The 25161-nt window shown below is 44.4% G+C and overlaps 1 protein-coding gene across 1 annotated transcript in view; it reads right to left on the bottom strand.

The window, feature by feature from the left end:
- UMPS (uridine monophosphate synthetase) overlaps nt 1-25161 on the bottom strand; it is a 50495-nt gene that overhangs the window by 7042 nt on the left and 18292 nt on the right. Inside the window, exons 2-5 of the mRNA XM_066240759.1 lie at nt 9122-9275; nt 6489-7160; nt 3568-3743; nt 1970-2084 (exon numbers count right to left, since the gene is read on the bottom strand). Coding sequence (XP_066096856.1) covers nt 1970-2084; nt 3568-3743; nt 6489-7160; nt 9122-9275 — 1117 coding nt within the window. The remainder of the gene's footprint in view (nt 1-1969; nt 2085-3567; nt 3744-6488; nt 7161-9121; nt 9276-25161) is intronic.

Here is a 25161-nt window from a genome sequence, read left to right as displayed (position 1 = left end):
ACACTGAGGTCACCGGTTCAAAACTTTGGACTTGCCCAGTCAAGGCACATATGACAAGCAACAAGCAAGCAGTGAATAACTCAAGAGAAGCAACTGTGAGTTGATGCTTCTCGTTAGGCCCTGCCCTGTAAAATCTTTTTAAAAATAAATAATTAGCTCCTTCAAGGTTAATGGGTATCTACTAGTTCTAGTATTTCAGGATTTAAAAAGAAAACCAAGTTTCACCAAACTCAGACCCTCAATCATAATGTTCTCTGTTATCATCCCAGTTACAGAAATACCACCTCTTTCATCTGTTCCTAAAATGCAAATGTTGAAGCAATGGACACTCTTAAGTATTTACAGAACATTTCTGTAGCAAGGGGTACTATGCTGGCGGATGAGCAATCTTCAGAAAAAGCTCCCATCCTCGAGGAGTTCCCAGCCTAGAAGACTACTCCAGAAATAGTCTACATCAGGGGTTGGGAACCTTTTAGGCTGAGAGAGCCATGAACGCCACATATTTTAAAATGTAATTCTGTGAGAGCCATACAATGACCCGTGTACCTTACACATTATCCAATAAAAATTTGGTGTTGTCCCGGAGGACAGCTGTGATTGGCTCCAGTCACCCACAACCATGAACATGAGCGGTAGGAAATGAATGGATTATAATACATGAGAATGTTTTATATTTTTAATATTATTATTTTTTTCATTGAAGATTTGTCTGTGAGCCAGATGCAGCCATCAAAAGAGCCACATCTGGCTCACGAGCCAGAGGTTCCCGACCCCTGGTCTACATGTATAAAAATTATACAAGGATGTTCATTGTTGGTAAACAGTCCAAATGCATCAGCAGGGGAATGGTTAAACATCTTATGGCCCGATTCTAACAAGGAAACACTGCACCTGGGGAAAGGTAACTCGAGGTGTGGAAACGGAACAGAGCTGCACAGACACAAAGCACTCTCCAAACTGTGAGAATGTGAGCACGTGCAAAGCCAAAGGTCTGCCAGCGTATGTGTCACACCGACTCTGTGGTCATCTCTGGAGAGGGGGGCTAGCCTGAGGAAGGAGTGGTATGGAGGGGAGATGAGTCCGAGTTATATAAGAATGGTACAATTCTCAATATTTTTAAAGGTACCTTTTGAACTTTTCAATGTAAAAATAGAAGAGCAGAGTGTCATGTCAAACTGATCCGACGGGTAATAAGTATAGGTGTTTTCATTTTAAATAGTTCTGCTGAGAACCCCACTGTGTACAGCTCCAACCTCCAACTTCCTAAACCGACCTCGTACAGAAGGGATGGAAAGTAGGATGGGATAAGCTCCGTGATGAGCATTCTTGCACAAGAGCCAATTCAGGAAAAATAAAGATTTTCCAGGTGATCATTTCTTCCACATTCAAAACCAAAGCAGCTTTATTAAGTCCTGTAGTACAGTTAACTGTGTAATTTTATCATCTCAATTACTCCTCTACTGACTAGAGACTATCAGTGAGAAAATCTGCACTGCTTTTCTCGCCACTACAGCTAGATTTCTCAGACTGCAAAAAGCGTTACCATCTCAAATAAACCTGGGAGACGATACAGACTGTGTATTTCCACATGGGGTCACAACACACATTAGCACACCAAAGGCTCTGCCGTGTCCTCTAACAAAAAAACAAATGTCCAGCCTAGCACATTCTTCCTGGAGCAGGGAATATCTTTTCAGCAGCATGTTCATAACATCCGTTGGGAAAGACAACTAAAATATCTGGGTATATTTCAATGAAAAGCAGCTTTATAAATTTTCATCCTCAAGCTCGAATGCAAGCTATTTTGCATACCTACGTCAGTCTCACCAGGCCAGAGGGCTCATTCATTACTGTTCTAGACAAAGAAGCTTTCTCTTTAATAACTCTTTAAACCCATAAAACTTCACTTTGCCCTTACTGACTTGGGTAAAAGAACCATGGAAGAACCATGACCAATGAATAGACTTACCTCCTGCTTCTAACTGAACTCCTGGAGTTAAGTGAACAAATTCAGGCTTCATGCTTACTCGGGAGCCAGAAATAAAACCAATCACAAATTCAGAATGCTCCTCAGCCATTCTAACCTAAATGGAATGTAACAGGACAGATTACAAGAAAGCAAAATAGTTCTACAAGTAAAGCAAAAAAAATGGCTCTAGTAATTAGTAAGAAACTTTTTATAGATGTCTCTTCTCATTTCATATTAAACTCATTATATATAAAACAGGGCATCTTAGATACGAATCTACATACCTGCTCCATTAACCCCATCTTTCCCCCTCTCCCAATTAACCATACCCTAAAAACACTGAAAATCCTACATTCTGTGTGTCTAGAATCTAGATGCAGCACAATTACTTATTTGTAATAATACTTCAGGACTCACCTACTTCCAAAAAGAATATGAGAAAAGTACTCTAGAATACATTTCTATGGTATAAAACCACATGGAAGATTTCCTGCCTATCTACACAGGGTGCTCCATATTCAAGGACAGACACTATAAAAACAGCTATGTTTTCAAGAGCTAAAGAAATCTCAACTCTCCCGCTTTCCCTCTTCTCTAACATTGACTAATAATTGGGTCTCCACCATTTCTTTACCATTACTCCACATTCACAGAAGCTTCTCTAGAAGGTCTGGCTTCCTAATTTGGCTCTTCCCTGAGACTTACACTGTCCTGTTCTTGCCACCAGTACCACTACCAACCAGAAAGTGAGGTGTTGTCCTTAAGCCAGACCCAGACTCCCAGAATGACTCACGGACCGTTATGAGAGTTGGGAAATCACAGACATTTATGGACAATTCAGGGGTGGGGTTAAAACCTGGTTCCAGGACCATGTGAGTTCTTCACAGTCCCACAGAGAGTATTTGAAAATAAGGAAAAATAAATTCCTATATAAAAATTAAAGTGCTAGTAAAGTAAAAATTTCTGTTATTTTTTTTTAAAGTCTTTAAAATATCTGTAAAAGTGATCTAACTTTCCAGGTGACTTCAACTATGAAACTTTTTAACTAGGTAATTATCCTTTCACTTTATTCTGGCATGCAGTGTGTACGGGGTATTACCGTGTATGGTGTTATAAGAACTTCTAATATTGGGTGAGTTACTGGAGGAAACAGTGTTTGAACTTGAGTTAAGAGCTTTCCCATACAATACCAATCAGTATCAAGGACGGGGGAAAAGCCACTTCACGTAGGCTGCTGCCTTGAAAATACATGTCTACAGAACTGAGGAGGCTCCAAGAAACCACATGCCTCGGAGGAAGCTCTCCACTTCAACCCCTGGGGAAAGGGCGTAATTCTATCTTAGAGGTCAGATAAGCATACGGGCAGATATCTGACCAAATATCTATGTTTCAAAGTTTCTTAGGCATGCAATTCAAATCTCCTATGTGTCCACTACAATAGATATAAAAATGCTATTAACTATTAGGGAACTCTAGCCAACTAGTATTAATATACTGTCACACTAACAACAGCTGATTTTTTTCCAGCAGTTTCACAGATATTAAGATATTTTTTCCTCTGTGATGTGTAGGGTAACAGTCCAGTCCCCGTCACTTACTGCAGCTCTAGTGTAGTCCCCAGTGGCCAAGGAGCCAGCGGAGCTCATTTCTGCAATGAGCAGGCACGCCCGCTGCGAAGACAGGCCGACTTCCTGCAGGCCTTTCACCACTCCTGGGCCTGGCAGCACGTGCGCATTGACCAGATCTGCCCAGGAAGCTATTTTAAAGACACCACCTAAGAATAAGGGGGGAAAAGACATTTGTCAAATTTCACACAAACACCTTTAACTTTTTGCCCAGCCAACCAATTACAATATAAAATAGTCTTCTATTAGGCCCTGGCCGGTTGGCTCAGCGGTAGAAAGTCAGACCAGCGTGTGGAAGTCCTGGGTTCAATTCCCGGTCAGGGCACACAGGAGAAGCGCCCATCTGCTTCTCTACCCCTCCCCCTCTCCTTTCTCTGTCTCTCTCTTCCCCTCCCTCAGCCAAGGCTCCATTGGAGCAAAGTTCGCCTGAGCACTGAGGACGGCTCCATGGCCTCTGCCTCGGGCGCTAGAATGGCTCTGATTGCAGTGGAGCAATGCCCCTGATGGGCAGAGCACCACCCCCTGGTGAGCATGCCGGGTGGATCCCAGTTGGGCTCATGTGGAAGTCTATCTGACTGACGCCCCCTGCTTCTCACTTCAGAAAAATACCAAAGAATAATAATAGTCTTCTACTAACATGTTAATGAAACAGTGAAACGCTTCAAAAATTTAGTGTTTCAGTGGACAGATGGTTCTAAGTGTGAAAATTTTATCCATCAACCTAGAAGCTAGTTGAGAGATGATAATAAGAAAAGAACTCTTGCAAGTTCTGTATTTAATTTATAAACAACACTGAAACTGTTTTTCGATCTCAGGTTCATCCCAGACTGTCCCAGGTTCAATTTCCAGTCAGGGCACACAGGAGAAGTGCCCATCTGCTTCTCCATCCCTTCCCCTCTTGCATCTCTCTCTCTCTCTCTCTCTCTCTCTCTCTCTCTCTCTCTGTGTTCACCTCCTGCAGCCACGGCTCAATTGGAGCAAGTTGTCCCCGGGTGCTGAGGATGGCTCCATGGCTTTGCCTTAGGTGCTAAGAAAAGCTCGGTTGCGGAGCAAAATGGAGCAATGCCCCAGAGGGGCAGAGCATCGCCCCCTAGTGGGCTTGCTGGGTGGATCCCAGTAGGGGTGCATGCAGGAATCTGTCTGCCTCCCCTCCTCTCACTGAATAAAAATAAAAAAGACTTTTTCCTTGTAGGCTGAAGCTTAAAACTTATGCAATTAGAAGTGGACCCCAGTGAAGGTGAGTGTTTATGGAGTTCAAAGATATCAACATTTGAAAATTCTTCTGAAGGTGACTTTCATTCTGTAAGCATCTCACAGCAACTCTACCATTTTTCAACTCTACTTGTTCCTCTCTATAACTCTTCAAATGTTAATAGGCAATTGTATTCATTTTAAAAGAGCCTCACCCAGAAACAACAAAGTTGTGGGTATGATCCCCAGCCAGGGCACCAACAGGGGAAGCAACCAAAAAAAAAAAAAAGCACGACTGAATGGAATAATAAATGCTCACCACCACCACCCCCAACCTAAAAATCAATCAAAACTAAGCCCTGGCCAGGTAGTTTGCTTGGGTGGAACACCATGCCGGAGTGTGGAGGTTGCCAGTTTGATTCCTCAGTCAGGGCACGTACAGGAGCAGCTTGATGTTCCTGTCTCTCTCTCTCTCTCTCTCTCTCTCTCTCTCTCTCTCTCTCAAAAAACAAATCTCACAACATAACCCTAATCATTTTTTGAATTACATGTAAACCTATAGAAAGTTTGTATAACTTTTACATCCGTCAATAAACTACTCAAAGTTGTACATTTAGGCACATAAAATCCTTTATAGACAAATCTATCCTAAAGAAATAGCTTAAGAATATGCATACATTAGTTTTAAAAAGTTATCTCAAGATGCCTTTAACCCTTTGAGTAGTACGAACGTTCATGTACGTCTTCGTGCCTCCTGACCATACAGAGTACGATCGATTTATTTTAAAAATGTGTAAGGCAACATTGAAAAAAAGCAAATGTATGTTGTTCTTTCCATAAATTGGTTATCAAACAAACATGATTTTAACTTAATAAAACTGGAACTGGAACTAATTTCAGTTTTTGAAAAAATAGCTCACTCCCGGGGGTCAGTGAGCATGAAAAAAAATTCACTACTCAAAGGGTTAAGTGTTAACAACACGATAAAATAAAATACAACAATAAGTGAAAAAAAGTATATCTGTACAATATGGCAGAAATTTGCATAGAACAGGTAGAGAAGCAACTTTTTAAACCAACATATATACTGAGTTCTTATTTAACATAAGTTTTTTTAAAAAAGAATGTTTATCAACCAAATTTTTTCTGCTAAAAATAAATCTTATCACTTTATACTATTTTTTCATTGTTTCCTATACCTGCAATTTTCATTCTTCAAATATTAGACTCACTGTGTTCTGCCAGGGCCAACCTCTGTCATTTCTACCTGCCTAGAACCTATGTCCCCGTCTTCTGGCGCCAGCACACCCATTTTCTTCAGGGGAGCTACCCTTGACCAGATCTCAGTTTAAGAAGCTTACAGAGAGTAAACAACCTCACCTCACCAGGGGTCGGGCATATTACCCAGCTAAGCCAGTAAACATGTTAGCTATACCTTTAGCTCTTCTATACCTAAGGGTATTCTATATTCCAGTGACTGAACTGGGGTAGGCATGTGGAGTGTGCCTACCTGAGAAAGAAGGAAGAAAGCAGAGCTGACAGAAGAAGAGAAAGAAAGCAAGTCGAAAAGACAGCACTCGAGCTCCTGGATCCAGCCATGCTTGACCGCCTGTTCTATTCAGTGACGTGAGTCAATACATAGCCTTTTCTCCTTCAGTCTATGCTGGGTTTCTGATTCTTGCCGATTCCGGAGAAATACTTACCTTCATACTGCTTTTTTACTGTGTTTCCTATGTCCGCAAATTTCCGGTCTTCAAATATTAAGAACTCATGGTGTTTTGCCAGATTTGTTAACTCCTTCATCACATCCAGAGTAAAATCATTCAAAATATCTACATGAGTCTTGAGCACGCAGATGCTGGGTCCTAGAACATCTGCCAGCTGCAGCAGCTCTCTGGACTCTGAGACGTCAGCAGACAGACACAGATTGGTCTCCTTCTTTTGCATGAGCCTGAGAAGCTTCACTGTGACTGGGTGAGTCCGGGGCAGCTCTGCACGTGCACCAAAGCTGAGTTCTTTAGGTGCTTTCTTTATAGATGGGAGAGAACCATTCTGATCGGCTGCCATGAAAACATTCTCCTGAATAAATCTCTTCACTCTCTCGACCATCTCGGCATCAATTTTCTTTTGCTGCTCAAGAATCTCCAACATTTCGGACAATGTACAAACTGAGTGGACCCGAATCCCGTGTGCCTGCAGCTTGGCCCTGCCCCCCTGCTCCCTGTCCAGCAGCACCACAGCGTCGGTGACCTGCAGGCCCTCCTTCTGAAGGGCCTCAACAGTTTCTAGAACACTGGACCCACTGGTAATGACATCTTCAATGATCAAACAGTTCTCTCCTGGAGTAATAGTCCCTTCTATAAGACGCTTAGTACCTGGGCAAGAAAGAATATAATGATGCCAATTTAATATTTCACTCAACTCAAGATGCAGCTTACAAAACAAATGTGGCATGTATTTATAAAGAAAGAGATAATCTAAGTCTTATTTTCTGATGAGCTACTTTACTTCAATGAATCTTCAACTGTTTTATTCGGTGTCTCCGTATCCCAAAATTGTTAGTTACACATACAGAGGATTTATAGTAAAACCAGCAAATTATTTTGCACTGTAAATAAAAACCACTTAATATGTTTATGATCAATTTCAAATATGGGGTTTCTTAAAGCAAGATAACCTAGGTAAGAAAAGTGATAAACAACAAATAACACAATATCCCCAATGAAATCATTGCTTTTTCCATTAAAAAAAACCCAGTTCACTCTTCGAGATCAGTCAGAAAATTGGCCTTTGCATACACAGATTCAGGAGAGAAAATACTCAGTAACCATTTAGACCAAGCACGGACCACTTTACGAACTATTATACAATGTAACACACTTTCCTATTCCAACCCCCAAGACACACTATTTTCAGATCATCTACAACATGTAAATAACTCAGGCTGCAAACTCATTTTTATATTTCCCTGCTACCAAATTTGTCTTTCTGAAACATAAAATGAACTGGTGAACGTTCCTCGCCAGCACCACCTTCGCCCTTTCCCATTCCTCCCTCTCAACTCCTTCCCGGCCCTTGAAGAACCAGCACGTGTACCTGAGTCAGCTCGAACTAGAACACAAGACTGAGAGTATTTATAAGCATAGTTTAAAATTAATAATCTTATTCTAAGAAATAATTTTAAAGACATATAATAAGAAAATAGAAATAATAGTTTCCTTATGGGCAGATTCATAGAGATAAAATGATGTGACTTCAAGCAGCAAAAAGTTTTCCTATTTTTAACAGTTAGACAATTTCAAACAAACAAAACTAGACAAAATAGTGTAACAAAACCCCTAAATACAGCACTTAACCATTTAACAACCCATGGTCAGCCTTGTTTCAGCTATACGCTCTCTTCCTCCCCTCATAGTTTTTTGAAGTAACTCTCCAGAAATCATGATTTTATCATAAATACTTTTAGAATGCATCTATAAATGATAAACATACTTTAAAAATATATAACAGAAATACTATCACACCAACACAAAGCAAAACAAACAAAAAACCCATTACATCCTTAATATCAATTATAAAGTCAGTTCCAATATGTTTAATAGATTGATTTGGTTTTTAACCAACCCCATTTTTAACACACCCACCTGATTACTACTGCCACGGACCCATGGAAAAACTATCTTCATTAAGAATTTAAGTGGCATTTCTATTGCTTTGAGTAATTTTATTCATTCATTTTTCTTCATGTAATTTAAATATAAACATACCAGGAGAGTCCTCTTAGAACACTGTGCTGACAAGAGAAGGGCTGGAGAAAATGCTGCATCTCACAGACACAGTGCAAAACACAGCACTTTTTTCAGTGCCTTTTCACCCCTGGACTCTAAAGCAGTGGTCCCCAACCCCCAGGCCGCGGACCGGCACCGGTCTGTGGGCCATTTGGTACCGGTCCGCAGAGAAAGAATAAATAACTTACATTATTTCTGTTTTATTTATATTTAAGTCTGAACGATGTTTTATTTTTTAAAAATGACCAGATTCCCTCTGTTACATCCATCTAAGACTCACTCTTGACACTTGTCTCGGTCACGTGATACATTTATCTGTCCCACCCTAAAGGCCGGTCAGTGAAAATATTTTCCGACATTAAACCGTCCGTGACCCAAAAAAGGTTGGGGACCACTTTAAAGGAAGGAGACTCATAGCAACAGTTAACGAATTCCACAAAACCTAAAAACTGAGAGGGCACATTGGTAAAACAGCCGGGCCTAGAACAGAAACTCCCAGCAGCATGCAGTGACATGTCAACTTGATCTGGATGCTACTTTCATTTTACCATAATCCTTGGTTTCTTTTCTTCTAATGACCATTGGGATTTGGTTGGTTGAACAGATAACTGTCGCCAATGGTAAAGCTGTGTAAGGTACTCCACACACAGTGTCAAAATTGATCCCCGCATTTTGGGCAGTTTGGAATAAAAGTTCTGCAACCTGTAAAAAAAACCCCACAAATTATTATTCTATTTTAAATTGTGTATCAACAAGATAACATAACATTAAAGACAGTATTAGAACCCAGCAGGAAATAGTCTCAAACCTGATTAGGAAACTATAAATGCCTTCCTGTCAAATCACCCTCTGCATAAACCCATTTACAAATATAAAAACACAACAATAAGTCTCCTCGTCTAGAGTCAGCGTCTGCTGGAGGCCAATACAGGATGCGCGGGGGAGGCTATGATGGTACTCCACAGATTAAAGACGGCCACCAGGTTCCTAGGTTCCCTTGGTAATCTAGCATGCTTCCGGTATTTAAACCTTTCTATCACCTGCTACTTATATTTTCTTCCTGAAAGTCTTTAGTTATGAAATTTCCTAAGAGAAATTAAGAAAATAATCCAATTTACAATTGCATCAAAAAGAATAAAATACCTAGGAACAAATTTAATTAAGGAGGTCAAAGACCTGTACATTGAACAGGTCTTATAAAGCAATGATGAAAGAAACTGAAGACACAAATAAAATGAAAAGATATTCCATGTTCAGGGATCAGAAGAACTAACATTGTTAGAATGTCTACACTACCAAAACAACATACATATTCAGTGCAATCCCTTTCAAAATTCCAACAGCAAGGGGCAGAGTAGGTAAAACCTGAACTCACTTTCTCCCATGAACATATGAAAATTATAACTAAATTATAAGCTATCACTGAGAAACACTGAAAGACTAGCTGAACAGAGTTCCTAAAACTGAGGATATAAAGAAGCCACATTGAGACAGGTGAAAGGGGTGGAGAGGCAGACTGGGCAGGTCCCACACCCACAGTGTGAAGATTAATAAACAGGGAGGATAGCTAGGCTTTGGAGGACCCCTTCATGAGCAAGGGTTCCAAGCCCCATACCTGACTCCCTAGCCCAGAGTTCCTGAGCCAGGAAGAGGAGTACTTATAACATCTGGCTTTGCCTGACCAGGCAGTGATGTAGTGGATCAAGTGTCGGACTGGGATGCAGAGGACCCAGGTTAGAAACCCCGAGGTCCCCGGCTTGAGTGCGGGCTCCTCTGGCTTGAGCACGGGCTCACCAGCTTGAGTGCAGGGATGCAGGCTTGAGTGTGGGATCATAGACATGACCCCATGGTCACTAGCTTGAGCCCAAAGGTCACTGGCTTAAAGCCTAAGGTCACTGGCTTAAAGCCTAAGGTCGCTGGCTTGAGCAAGGGGTCATTCACTCTGCTGGAGCCCCCCAATCAAGGTACATATGAGAAAGCAATCAATGAACAACTAAGGAGACCAAGGAGCCACAATGAAGAATTGATGCTTCTCATCTCTCTTCCTTCCTTGTCTGTCTGTCCTTATCTTTCCCTCTCTCTGTTTCTCACAAAAAACAACGAAGAAAAACAGCAGGGACTACGTCCCAAAGAGACAAAGGGTTGTGGGAAACAGATGCTGCTCTTAAATGGCTCGAGCACAAGGTTGCTCAGGTACAGAGGCAGCAGCTTGAGAAGAGCCTGGGTCATATGAGGGAAGAATTCAGTCGACTAACATCAGGATGAGTGCTGGGAAGAGCAGGGACTGAAATTCTCAGGGGATGGAAATGCTGGCAGGCACCACTGTTCCTTTGTTCAGCTCTCCTCACGCCCAGCTGGCCTGGCATGGGCAGGTACAAAATCTACCATTCCTCATTAGCCTAGCTAACACCAACACCCTGCCTGGCATCTGCCCTGAGACCTTGCCCCAACTTTACCTGCTCACCTAGCTGGCGCCTCTTCATAGCAGCCCCCTAGGCTTGCAGTGCAGACTCTGCCAAAGGTCCACAACCCCATGAGCAGTAGCCAGTCTCAGCTTGCATCATAGCTCCTGCCAAGTGGCCCCAAGCCTGGCACAAATAATGACCAGGCTTGGCTTGCAACATTGCTCCAACTAAGCCGCCCCACACCGAGACCAAGTGGCACCTGACCATTGCTCACATCAAAGACTCCATCAAATGGTCCCAAGCCTAGAATAAGTAGCAGCCAGCCTTGGCTAGCATAGCATCTTAGCCTCTCCCAAGCACCTAAAGCCCAGCACAAAAAAGCTACTGAAATGTGCAAGTACCAGAGCCCCTCCAGCAGTTTCACAAGCTGATAAGCACCATTGCCTGACACCAGAGCCTTGCTAAAGCAACTGCCACTCCCTGGGGACAGCCCCTGCACGACAGCTTGTTCCAGCTTGTTCACTGTAGACGTAACTGGTCCTCACAGCCAGTAAGCCTGAGGGTCAACCCCACCCACTGATGCGCTAGCAACAATCAAGGCTCAGCTTCAACAGGAAGGCACACACCACAGAAGGCACATTCCTGGAACACCTGGCTCAGGTGACCGAGGAAGTGTGCACTGGCCCCACAGGACACGCTCTATATAAAGCCGCTCTTTCAAAACCAGGAGATGTGGCTGATCTACTGAATACATATACAAATAAACACAGAGCGCGGTCCAAACTGAAGAGACAAAGACATACCCCAAGAGTAAGAACAAACAAAACTCCATCAAAAGAAATTCCACTCACCTCCTCCCAGTACCAAACTGGAGTTATAAATAAATTAACAACAATCATCCTTAAAAAACCAACTCAGGCTAAATGAAGAAGAGTCTCCTAACCAAGGATTCACAGAAGCTATACTGAGACTGGCAGGAAGAGAGGAGATGCAAAAAGGGTTGCCCCCTGCCCCCTGCTTCCAGGAGCGAGTAGTGGCTGAGTGTAAAGCCAGGAGGCACGGCCAGGGCTACCAGGGCCACCATCACAGCAGCCCGGCCCATGCAGGTTCACATTGGATTCGGACAGTCGGTAAAGAAACAGCGGAGCCAAAAACTGGTGGGCCATAGTCTTTAATTCTAGCTTGCACCCGGCGGGCAAGTAAAAATACACACTGGGCTCCAAAACCCAGTCACATTCAGTGCTCACAAAGCCACTGACTTATCCGAGTTTCCTAGAATCAAAGGTTTCTAGCTCACCAGACTTATTCACTTCTGTTCCCCATCTCCTTCCTTATCCCAAATACAAACTCTACACAAACTGGCATCTCACTCAGCACTCCACCATCTTGGCTGCTTCTCCTGGCCTCCTCCACGTGGCCTTTCTCTGCTCTCCTCTGCTCCCTCTTCTAATGATAATCTCAGGAACCAAGAGCCAAGTCCCGTTCTGCCCCCATTTTTTTTTTTTTTTTTCATTTTTCTGAAGCTGGAAACAGGGAGAGACAGTCAGACAGACTCCCGCATGCGCCCGACCGGGATCCACCCGGCACGCCCACCAGGGGCGATGCTCTGCCCATCCTGGGTGTCGCCATGTCGTGACCAGAGCCACTCCAGCGCCTGAGGCAGAGGCCACAGAGCCATCCCCAGCGCCCGGGCCATCTTTGCTCCAATGGAGCCTTGGCTGCGGGAGGGGAAGAGAGAGACAGAGAGGAAAGTGCGGCGGAGGGGTGGAGAAGCAAACGGGCGCTTCTCCTGTGTGCCCTGGCCGGGAATCGAACCTGGGTCCTCCGCACGCTAGGCCAACGCTCTACCGCTGAGCCAACCGGCCAGGGCCCTGCCCCCATTTTATATTGTAGCTTCACAACCTCTAATCCAATATACAAAATAGGGAAGTCTCCAATACAGTCACTTCTGTGAGGCCTGATTGGATTGTACCACCCCACAGCAAAAAAGGGTGGAAAGGCTTAATCCCAAAACCAAGCCCCAGGCTACAAGAATTCTACCTGCCTTTAGCCCACAGAGACAAACATTAATATCACCTGGGCAACGGCCTCCACGTGGGCGGCGTCATCTTTAACAAAGTGAGCATAATACATTTTATCTGCCCAACACTGAGGGTCCGGAGGGACTCTCACTGCAGGGAGGTTCGCCCTGAGGTGTGGGTCCTAAGCCCCAGGCTGGGTGCCCCAGCCTAGAGCCTAGAAGAGGAGCCCACATGGCATTTGGTGGTAAAGAGAGGACAGGTTTCTATCTGCCAGACAGAGATGCAGGTACCTTCTTAAAGAGCCAACGCAGAAAAATCTCGTTCACAGCCACTTACCCTGGGCTCCAATGGAGGAAAGGCAGAGAAGACCGGAGTCCCAAGAGGAGAGTGTGAGACTGGTGGCTTTGGGGAGAGACACTATCGGGGAAAGGCCACCCTGTGCTGAATCACTCTCTAATAGCGCAGTCGCCATCTTTCCTGGGTGGAGCAGTCCCCTGTGTGCGGCATCAGCCTGGGGGAAAGCAACTGCCCCACCCTTGGGAATCTCTCTTACCCCACCCTGTGGGGACTGGGCCCTGCTGAGAAACAAGCAGCCTTGGCCAGGAAGCAGGGGGCTGAAAAGACTCAGGGGGTGACTCAGTTGTCTGGTTGAGGCTGGAGCTATTCCCCCCACCTTCCCGAGAATATGACTGGAGTTTCCACCTCACAGGAGACCCAGCAGAAACTGTCTGGACTGTGGGCAGACCACATCTCTGGGTTTCAGAGGCCACACCCACCCAACTCATAGAAGTCACACCCTACTGAGGTCTGAGAAAAAATTCAGGACACCTGGGGCCCTGGGGTGGGAGCCACACCCACCACCTTCTCTGATGCCTATCTAGCACCAGCTTGTATACTCTACCAGGAGTTTTTACAGGGGCCGAGCCTAACAAGCAGCCAGCAGACAGAGGCAGCAGGCGGTGGTTCTTAGGGAACCTTGGGTCTTCTGCTGTCTTTCCCCCAGGTCCAGTGCTGGTAAAAGCCAGCGTAGGTGTGCAGCTTGGTCCTTCCATGTACACCTAAGCCCAGCAGAGGCAGCTGAAAACTCTGGATCACTTATAGCTCCAAAAAGGTTGCTGAGGGCCCGTCATGGGCAGTGTCTTACACTGGGCTGCACCAATTCCCTCCTAAGAGGCCCAGAACCAAAGCATCCAGCGGCCAGCTACAGACAACATCAGAGCAGCACCCAACTAGTGTTACTGGCAGCATATCCAAAGGGAGAGCTTGTCAAGCACCAAACCCAGCGAGGCAAATTCTGCTTTCTGTGATCAGCGCCCACACAGCACCTCACACACACTGGACGACACAGAGCCTCACCGTCTGCCAGCCCAAGTCCTGGATACCCTGCCCCGTGTTGGGCAAATAAGTTTATAAAATTTGTGTTATTTGGTTTTACTCACTTTTATTGTTAAAAATGACTGCTGACCACGTGATTGTATTGCCCAGGTGATACTAATTACCTTCATGCTTGGGAAGGGGCTTGGTTATGCTAATGTGTGCTGGAGGAGGGACTATCAAGCTGAAAAGTTTTAGGAGGAGGAGGAGCTAGGAGGCCACATTGTTGCAGAGGCAGGCAGCCAAGATGGTGGGATGCTGAAAGGGAACAGAGGTGAGGGGCTTTGTGAGCTCTGCTGAACTGTTGGGGGCCTTTGATTCTAGGAAACTGGGAGAAAGTCAGTGGCTTTGGGAGCCCTGAATGGAAAGGGAAGTGTTCTCCCGCTGTGTGTATTTACTCGCCCGCTGGGTGCGAGCTAGAATAAAGAAATGGCCCACCAGTTCTTAGCTCTGCTGTTTCATTACCATCTTCCGAATCTAACGGGAATCTGCATGTGCCTGGCGGCTGTGACCACCACAGCTACTGGCCCTACACCTCATAAGGCTAAGTTCCAAAAAAGAAAGAGGGGCTTAGAGTTCAAAGTGTGAGTTCTTTGGAGCCTATTGTCGGGACCAGTCACCTGCTGGGGGAAAGTCAGCCAGCCCCAGTGGAAAACTCTCTCAATCTTCCTCCCTGAGACCAGGGGCTCCTCAGCTGAAAGAACTTCTGCAGAGGGAGGGGACTGTCGGCCCCATCCAATCTAAACCTGCTGTTCACCTCTCTGGGGAGAGACAGAACTGGAGTATCCTACACTGGCTGAGGGTTTATGCTCTGGTGTAGGGGCCACTTTCCCTGTACTGAGCTCCTGACCAGCAGCAGCCCCCTCAAGCAGGGTGCTGCAGAGACAATGACTACTTGGAGCAGCAAACCTGTCGTTTGGCTCCTGTTCCTCACATGGGGCACCACTTGTCACAGCGACAAAAACTACTTGGAGACCAGATGAGATGCACCGAGGGGCTGAGGGAGGCAACAGTCCTGGTCAGCAGATCGAAGGACCCTCATCCCAGCCTTACTCAGGTATTTATTAGCCAGTACAAATAACTCAAGGAAGCAGACAGAAGACGTTTTCAGGAAATGAAGGACAACGAACATGCTGACTTCTAATCTCTGTTCTGAGAACCTAAACATTTTGTTTCTAAATCTTATCCTGCTGTTTTGCTGTTTCCAGCACGGGGTCAGAGAGGCCCCTGGAGCCATGTCTGCTCAAGACTTTTGCCCTGGGGTGCCTTGTCTCTGATTGTTATCCTAACTCGGCATGTTTTCACGCACGTTCCCACACAGGAGGTTCTCACTAATGTCCTCCTGACCTCAGTTGCCCTAATCCACCAAGCTTGTCACCTGTGGAGGGGTTGGTGGGATGAGGCAAGTATGAGTTGATTCTAGTCTTTCAACAGAAGACTGTGGGAAGACCAGGCAGCTAAAGAGTGGGGGCAAATTTTAAGGGAACCTGGACCCTTTTATAGAGCTGTTCTCAGCTCTAAGCAAGAGAAAGTTGATCTTATATCCAGGTTGGCCCCTCCCAGACACGCCCTGGAACCCACCCCTCCATTGTTGTTATCATGTTGTTAACTATTAACTATCTTATTCCTGCCTATGTAAAAGCAGTTTCAGTGTATACATTTTTACTTTTTATCCAATCAGAAATTTCCCTGCTTTGCTCTCTCCCACCTCCCTAATCTATCATCAATTAATTTCATGTCACCCCTTTACGTCTTCCCCTTTGATTCTAATGCATAAAGTAAGTGGAAAAACCACCATTCTCCCAATCCGCTGAGACTTTCTTCTCAGCAACTGTTGACAGTTTGGCTCAAATTAACTCAAAAAATTCTTACAGGTTTGGAAAGTTCTTACGTTGACATTTAATTGGCATACTGAGGCAGGATTCCAAAGAAGCCCATTTTGGGGAAACAGCTGTGTTAGGCTTGCTGGCTTGTACTTTGCCTGTTTAGTGCAGGAGCACATGGCGGCACCACATGTGTACACATATGTAAGGTGATGGGTGCTTGCCCTCACGATGGTGGACTGCAGATTGCCCGACTGCCCGCCACTGTGCGGAGTCATTTTGCTGTTCGTTTGCCTGAGCAGTTTTTCCCTGCCTGTTTGCTCATCTGCCATTGTGAGACTGCTAAACGGGAATGGACCAACAGTTTCTGGCTCCACAGTTTCTCTACCATCTGCCTGAATCCAATGTGAACCTGCGTGGCTTCGGCCACCGGCATTACACCCACCCAGGACCACCTTGCAGGCGCAGACCCATGTTTTGTTATCAGCAGGGCCCATTATATCCTAACCGATCCTTGTCTTGCATCTGGTGAACTTGGGTGAGTTTATCTTAGAATTCAGGACCTCCCTGTTTTAATGTAAGAGATCTTGATGGTATTTGAACTCTTTTTCATACCTTGTGTAAAGCCAGAAGCCAAGGCCAGGGCCACTATCACAGCAGCCTGGCCCATGCAGGTTCGCATTGGATTCGGACAGTCGGTAAGGAAACAACGGAGCCACAAACTGGTGGGCCATAGTCTTTAATCCTAGCTTGCACCCGGCAGGCAAGTAAAAACACACACTGGGCTCCAAAACCCAATCACATTCAGTGCTCACAAAGCCACTGACTTATCCGAGTTTCCTAGAATCAAAGGTTTCTAGCTCACCAGCCTTATTCTCCTCAGTTCCCATCTCCTTCCTTGTCCCAGATACAAACTCTGTACAAACTGGCATCTCACTCAGCACTCCGCCATCTTGGTTGCTTTTCCTGGCCTCCTCCACGTGGCCTCCTCCCGCTGCTGGCTCTACTCTCTCTGCTCTCTCATGCTAACCTCAGGAACCAAGCGGGCAAGCTCCTGTTCTACCCCTATTTTATAGTGTAGCTTCACAACCTCTAATCCAATATACAAAGTAGGGAAGTCTCCAACCCGAAGTCACCTTCTGAGGCATGATTGGATTGCACCACCCCACATCAAAAAGGGTAGGAAAGGCTTAATCCCAAAACCAAGCCCCAGGCTACAAGGATTCTGCCTGCCTTTAGCCCACCCCAACACACATTAATATCACCTGGGCAACGGCCTCCTCGTGTTATCTTTAACAAAGTGAGCATAATACATTTTATCCGCCCAACACCTTGTGATATGTAAGTCGCCCCACAGGGACTTCCAAATTTAACTGTAAATAATTGACTTGTCAGGAGAGGTGCACATAAACGTTGGTTACCTAGCTGTTGGGCATATAAAATATATTATGCTCACTTTGTTAAAGATGGCGCTGCCTGTGTGGAAGCCCGTCTCCCAGGTGATGATATTAGTTGCCCTTCTTGCTTGGTATGGGCATGATTATATTAATGTGTGTGGGGGGACAGGCTGTAAGCAGGCAGAGTCGTTATAGCCCAAGGCTTAGTTTTAAGACTAAGCCTTTCCCACCCTTTTTGATGTAGGGTGGTGCACTCTCATAAGGAATCCCATTATGCCTCAGATAAGTGACTCTGTATCAGAGACTTCCTTGTTTGTATATTGGATTAAAGGTTTTGATTTCTACACTATAAAGTGGGGAAGACTGGGAGCTTGCTCTCTCTCCGTTCCTGAGATTAGCATTAGAGAGGAGAGCAGAGAGGAAGCAAAGAGAGGCCACGTGGAGGAGGCCAGGAGAAGCAGCCAAGATGGTGGAGTGTTGAAGGAGAAGCCAGTTTGTGCAGAGTTTGTGCAGAGAGAAGGAGATGGGGAACAGAGGTGAATAAAGCTGGTGAGGTACAAACCTTTGATTCTGGAAACTTGGATAAGTCAGTAGCTTTGTGACCACTGAATGAGTGGGTTTTGGAGCCCAGTGTGTGTTTTTACTTGCCCACCGGGAGCAAGCTAGGATTAAAGGTAATGGCCCACAAGTTCTTGGCTCTGTTGTTTCATTACCGTCTATCCGAATCTAATGTAAACCTGCATGGGCCAGGCGGCTATGATGGTGGCCATGGCTACTGGCTCTACACTAGCGCTCTGAGTATTAGGCAGCTGTATTAGGCAGCCAGGGAGAGAAACCGAGACACGTAAGAGGGTTGAGATGACTTGGGAAATGAAATTCCCTTGGAGCTCAAGCCACAAGCAGCACACTTGAACCCACTACACAATCCCTAGAAATTTGTTCAGACTCTGCAGATATACAAAGAAAACTAAAATTAACATGGGAAATCATACCTCTAAGGTTGGCAAACCCCAAGAACACCATTCTCCCATTAATAATCCTGCAGGTTAACTTGCAAGTATCTACAGATGGAAAAATCCTTTTAGAGACTGTCTCTGACTAAAGAAGGCCTCTGAAGCTAACGAATGCCAACACCCCATTCTTCTCTTCCAGCTTCTCCACTACATTTGCCATCTGACCTCCCTTGTCTGGACTCGCCTTCCCCTCTCCTTCCCTCCTCTTCTCTCTCTGTCTCCTTCACTACCACTCCCCACTGATCTAGAGGAAAATAAGAATAGGAATTCAGACAAGAGTAACCAGGAATTCTAGCAGCTCCCTTTGAAGAAAAGCTGGTGTCAGGCAGAGGGAACCAGCAATTGTGAATGTTCCTTGGACTAGAATAGAATTAAGGAACCTTCCTGAAAGATTTCCCTGGTGTTATCTGGTACCCTAATGCATTCGCAAAGGAATTTAATTTAACTCTTAAAACATGTGATCTGGGCTATTCTGACCTATTTCAATTAATATACACTACTCACAAAAATTAGAGGATATTTCAAAATGAATATGAAGCTATAAAACATCCCCTAATTTTTGTGAGAATTAGGGGATATTTCAAAATGAGTATGAAATGATAAAATATCCCCTAATTTTTGTGAGCAGTGTATTTACTGGTTTCTAGGAGCAAAAGCAACAGAATTACTAAATAGGGTTTGCTAAGAAACTCTTATAGAGAAGTCTGTTTTTATTGTAAAAAGCCAGGTCATCTTAAACATTATAGGAAACTGAAATGGGATTAAAGAAAAAAACAACAGAAGTAATCTTATAGTCCCAAAGGACTACGAAAGGGCATTTCCCCTTCTCCTAACTGTTTAGGAAAAACTGAAATTACCATTAAAAAGGGGGAAATTACTAAGGGCCTTGTAAATACCAGGGTTACTTTATCTGTTCTTAATCTTACCCAACTAAATTGCTTGCTACCTCAGAGTAAAGCTTCTATGCAAATAGTAGCAATATGTAATCAACTAACTGTTTTTTTTTTAATCAAAACCTGTCCCTTTCAAAGTAGAGTATATTAAGGGGGCAATATATATTTTGCTAACCAAATCTGCCCCAGTTAACCTAGTAGGATAAAATTTTCTTTTTTTTTTCTTTTGTATTTTTCTGAAGCTGGAAACGGGGAGAGACAGACAGACTCCCGCATGCGCCCGACCAAGATCCACCTGGCATGCCCACCAGGGGCGATGCTCTGCCCACCAGGGGGCGATGCTCTGCCCCTCCAGGGCGTCGCTCTGCCGTGACCAGAGCCACTCTAGCGCCTGGGGCAGAGGCCAAGGAGCCATCCCCAGCGCCCGGGCCATCTTTGCTCCAATGGAGCCTTGGCTGCGGGAGGGGAAGAGAGAGACAGAGAGGAAGGGGGGGGGGGTGGAGAAGCAAATGGGCGCTTCTCCTATGTGCCCTGGCCTGGAATCGAACCTGGGTCCCCCGCATGCCAGGCTGACGCTCTACCGCTGAGCCAACCGGCCAGGGCCTAAAATTTTCTTAAAACCAGTGAAGTTCCGGCCTGACCTGTGGTGGCACAGTGGATAAAGCGTCAACCTGGAAATGCTGAGGTCGCCGGTTCGAAACCCTGCGCTTGCCTGGTCAAGGCACATATGGGAGTTGATGCTTCCAGCTCCTCCCCCCTGTCTCTCTTTCTCCTCTCTCTCTGTCTCTCTCTCTCCCTCTCTCTCTCCTCTCTAAAATGAATAAATAAAATTAAAAAAAAAAAAAAGTAACGTCTTTAAAAAAAAAAAAAAAAAACAGTGAAGTTCCTATATCTTTTCCAGAACGGTAAAATGTATTTAGAAGCAAATCTAATACTGCACCAATCGGGAAAGCAATTACTTCCTTTTTTTCAAACAATGATTTAAAAAAGAATTTCCATGAAAGGAAAATAATCTTGAGACTAAAAATTGTTGGAGGACATTCCAATGCAACTTTGGACCTTTGTACAGATTTTGGGAAGATTTGCCAATATCCTCTAAGACTCGATGCACTTGCTGGAATTAAGCCCATTATATAAGATTTCTTAAAAGGGGGACTCATAATTCCATGTACAAGCCCCTGTAATTCTAGCTTTCCAGTAAAGAAAACAAATAGAAAAGAATAGAAATTTATACAGGATCTCAAAGCTATGAATAAGATAGTTATTCCCAGACATCTGTGGTTCCAAATCCACATAAGCTATTATCAGCTATTCCAGTAGATTACCAATATTTTTCAATGATAGAATTATTTTGAGCATGTCTGTAAAAGAAAAAGACAAAATTCATCTTTGCTTTCACCAAGGAAGATTATAAATTTAATTGGACAGAAGTACCCCGGGGATATGTGAAGAGTCCCACATATTGTTAGATACTAAAGCTAATTTGAATAGTATTGAATTTTTCAGATTTCACTCTAATCCAACACACAGATAATATACTTTATATTCTAGGACAAGCTTGAATTCTCTTTACCACCAGTAAAATACTTAGGTTATCTCACATTTATGGGCTACTGGCCCTGACCAGTTTGCTCAGTGGATAAAGCATTGGCCCAGCATGCGGATGTCCAAGGTTCAGTCCCTGGTCAGGGCACACATGAGTAGTGACCATCTGCTTCTCTTCCCCTCCCTCTCACCCTTTTCTCTCTCTCTTCCCTTCATGCAACCAGGAGTCCAGCATCATACAGATTCCAGCAGCAGCCTAGGTGCTGAGGATAGCTCAGTTGATTCGAGCATCAGCCCCAGATGGGGGTTGGCAAGTGGATCCCAGTTGGGACACATGCGGCAGTATGTCTCTCTGTCTCCTTGCCCGGGGGCGTTACTAATTACCTCTGACAAACTCACAGGAATCCTATCTTCTCCTCTTCTAAAAGCATAGCAGCTTAGAGGACTCCTGGGTTTGGCTGGATATTGTCACAATTAGGCTCCAAATTTTTATTGATGGTCCAATATCTTATTAAAATCAAACTTACCTGACATGATTCAATGGAATCTAGAAGAAAAACAAGCTATAAAATCTCTAAGAATTTTCTAAAACTCCCAGTGTGGGATACTTTAATGAGATATAACTTGTACACATAAAAAAGGTTTTGGGCCTGACCTGTGGTGGCGCAGTGGATAAAGCGTCGACCTGGAAATGCTGAGGTCGCCGGTTCGAAACCCTGGGCTTGCCTGGTGAAGGCACATATGGGAGTTGATGCTTCCAGCTCCTCCCCCCTTCTCTCTCTCCCTCTCTGTCTGTCTCTCTCCCTTTCTCTCTCCTCTCTATAATGAATTTTAAAAAAAATTTAAATTAAAAAAAAAAAAAAGGTTTTGGCCCTGGCCGGTTGGCTCAGTGGTAGAGCATCGGCCTGGTGTGCGGAAGTCCCAGGTTCGATTCCCGGTCAGGGCACACAGGAGAAGTGTCCATCTGCTTCTCCACCCCTCCCCCTCTCCTTCCTCTCTGTCTCTCTCTTCCCCTCCCACAGCCAAGGCTCCATTGGAGCAAAGATGGCCCGGGCACTGGGGATGGCTCCATGGCCTCTGCCTCAGGCACTAGAGTGGCTCTAGTCGCAACAGAGCGACGCCCGGATGGGCAGAGCATCGACCCCTGGTGGGCGTGCTGGGTGGATCCCGGTTGGGCGCGTGCAGGAGTCTGTCTGACTGCCTCCCCGTTTACAGCTTCAGAAAAATACAAAAAAAAAAAAAAAAAAAAGGTTTTAATTTCAGAACATAGAGCTCATCATCATAGACCTATAAAATATTATAGTCAGCAATTCAACTTGGTAGCAAAGGGTTCCCTCTTTGGATAAGGGCTATCTCTACTATTAATCTCTCATCATACTCAACATTTGTCAGTCAATTGGCTCACTTTAACTCTGTGTAATCATCTTAACCCTGCAACTTTGTTAGCCCTGTTTAGAATGAAGACACCCACAACTGGGTCTTGCTTACTGACCACCTTCTTGTTCCTAGGAATGATTTACAAGAAACTCCCATTAATAATGCTGACTTAATTTGATTTACAGATGAATCATATCTAAAAAATATCAACACGGATATTATGTACAAGCTGGATATGCAATAACTTCCACGACAGACACAACTGAAATTTCTTACCTAGCTAAAATAAAATCTGCCCAGCAAGCTGATCTAATTGCTCTAATTTAGGTTTGTCAACTGGCCAAAAATCAGTAGTCAATATTTATACTAATAGTCGTTATGCATTTGGTGTAGCTCATGACTTTGGAAAGTTATAAAAGCAGCAAGGTTTTTTAACTTCCTCAGGAAAACCCACTAAAAAAAACATTAGAAGGCTAATTGTAGAATTATTAAATGCCATACAGCAACTAAACAATTGGCAATTATCAAAATTCCAGGACACTAAAGCTACCACTAGAGAATGAAAAGGAAATTAAGCCCTGGCCGGTTGGCTCAGCAGTAGAGCCTCAGCCTGGAGTGTGGAAGTCCTAGATTCAATTCCGGGTCAGGGCACACAGGATAAGCGACCATCTGCTTCTCCACCCTTACCCCCTTATCTCTCTCTCTCTTCTCATCCCACAGCCATGGCTCGAATGGTTCAAGCAAGTTGGTCCCAGGCACTGAGGATGGCTCCATGGCCTCACCTCAGGCACTAAACTGGCTCTGTTGCTGAGCAATGGCGCAGTGGCCCCACATGGGCAGAGCATGAGCACTGCCTGGTAGGGGCCTTGCCGGGTGGATCCCGGTCAGAGAGCATGCAGGAGTCTGTGTCTCTGCCTCCTCGCCTCTCATTTAATAATAATAATTTTAAAAAGGCAATTAAATAGTCAAGCTATCCAAACATGAGAATGTTCCTTGCTGTCTTTTAAATCAGTAAAAGAATCTCCCTAACAGTTCCAGTGGACTGTTGCAGAGAAATAGAAAACATGACAACAAAAGGGGAAACTTTGTCCCAGGCAAAAAGAAAAAGAAGGCTTGGACCCAATAAAACCAGTCTTACCTACAGGGGTTTAATTACCTATGCTTTAACATGTACATGAGCTAACACAATAGGTTCCTAAAAAGATGATTTTTAAAGCAATATTATTATTTTAACTCCAAGTGTGTAACAGATATTCTATATGTCCAAATTATAACCCTGGAAAATCATCCCATGGGTGTATCTGAGATATGGCAATTGGACTTTATCCAAGTGCCACCATTTCAGAGGTACAAATATATATTATGATTTACTGTCCCTTCCCACCCCCTGCACTGGGTTGAGATATTCCCTTGCAGCAGAGCTACAACCTTAATGGTAGGTAAATTATTGGGGGGGGGGACTCCCAATTGGGGAATTCCCTCTAAGTTAGTGACCAAGGGACTCTACTAAGCAAATAATGCAATCCATTTGTAATATTTGGCCTATTCTACAGTAAGCTTTTAATCTCCCTTGGCCAAAAGCTCTCCCTACAGTGCTCCTCAACCTGGGATCTACTCCTTTTGGTAAGCTTAAACCTTCACCTTATGAAATAATCACCAGCCACCTATGCATCTGGATGAAGGGGCATATGAACCAACTCTTTGCTAAAAGGAAACATTTTACATTAGTAGTCCCCAACCCCCGGGGCCACAGACCTGTACCGGTCCGTGGGCCATTTGGTACTGGTCCGCAAAGAAAGAATAAATAACTTACATTATTTCCGTTTTATTTATATTTAAGTCTGAATGATGTTTTATTTTTAAATATGACCAATTCCCTCTGTTACATCTGTCTAAGACTCACTCTTGACGCTTGTCTTGTAAGTTTGACAATTATATTTTAAAATACCAGTTTTGTTTTTTTTTTGTTTTTAAATTTTTATTTTATTTATTCATTTTTAGAGAGGAGAGAGACAGAGAGAGAGAGAGGAGAGAAAGAGAGAGAGGAGAGAGAGACAGAGAGAGAGAAAGGGGAGGAGCTGGAAGCATCAACTCCCATATGTGCCTTGACCAGGCAAGCCCAGGGTTTTGAACCGGCGACCTCAGCATTTCTAGGTCGACGCTTTATCCACTGCGCCACCACAGGTCAGGCATACTAAAAATACCACAGTTTTTACGCCGGTCGCATAATTTTATTTTGTGCATTTATCCGTCTCACCCTAAAGGCCGGTCCGTGAAAATATTTTCTGACGTTAAACTGGTCCATGGCCCAAAAAAGGTTGGGGATCACTATTCTACATTATTGTCAAGGGCTTACTAACAAGCTTAAATAAATTAATAAATTAATAACCAATTCATTTCACATGTGCTCTCGGCAGATGAAGACTTCAAAAGACCAGGACTTGAAGCCAGGTGAATTTTGTTAATTGAAAAAGACATTAGCCTGACCCGCGGTGGCGCAGTGGATAAAGCGTCAGCCTGGAATGCTGAGGTTGCCTCTTCAAATCCCTGGGCTTGCCCTCTTTTTCATTCTTCCCCTCTCCCCCGCCTCATCTTTCCAAATATCAATCAATAAAAAAATATATAAAAAAAGAAAATGAAACAGACATTAAAGACGCTCCAGCCTTGTGAGAAGGAACCTTATCAGGTGCCTAACCACAAATGTAACTGGTGCCTCCCCCAGCAGATGATGAGAAGCAGC

The sequence above is a fragment of the Saccopteryx bilineata genome, chromosome 8, assembly GCF_036850765.1.
Source record: "Saccopteryx bilineata isolate mSacBil1 chromosome 8, mSacBil1_pri_phased_curated, whole genome shotgun sequence".
Lineage (NCBI taxonomy): Eukaryota > Metazoa > Chordata > Mammalia > Chiroptera > Emballonuridae > Saccopteryx > Saccopteryx bilineata.
The sequence above is the reverse complement of the archived record's forward strand: the minus strand, read 5'-3'. Positions and strand labels throughout refer to the sequence as shown.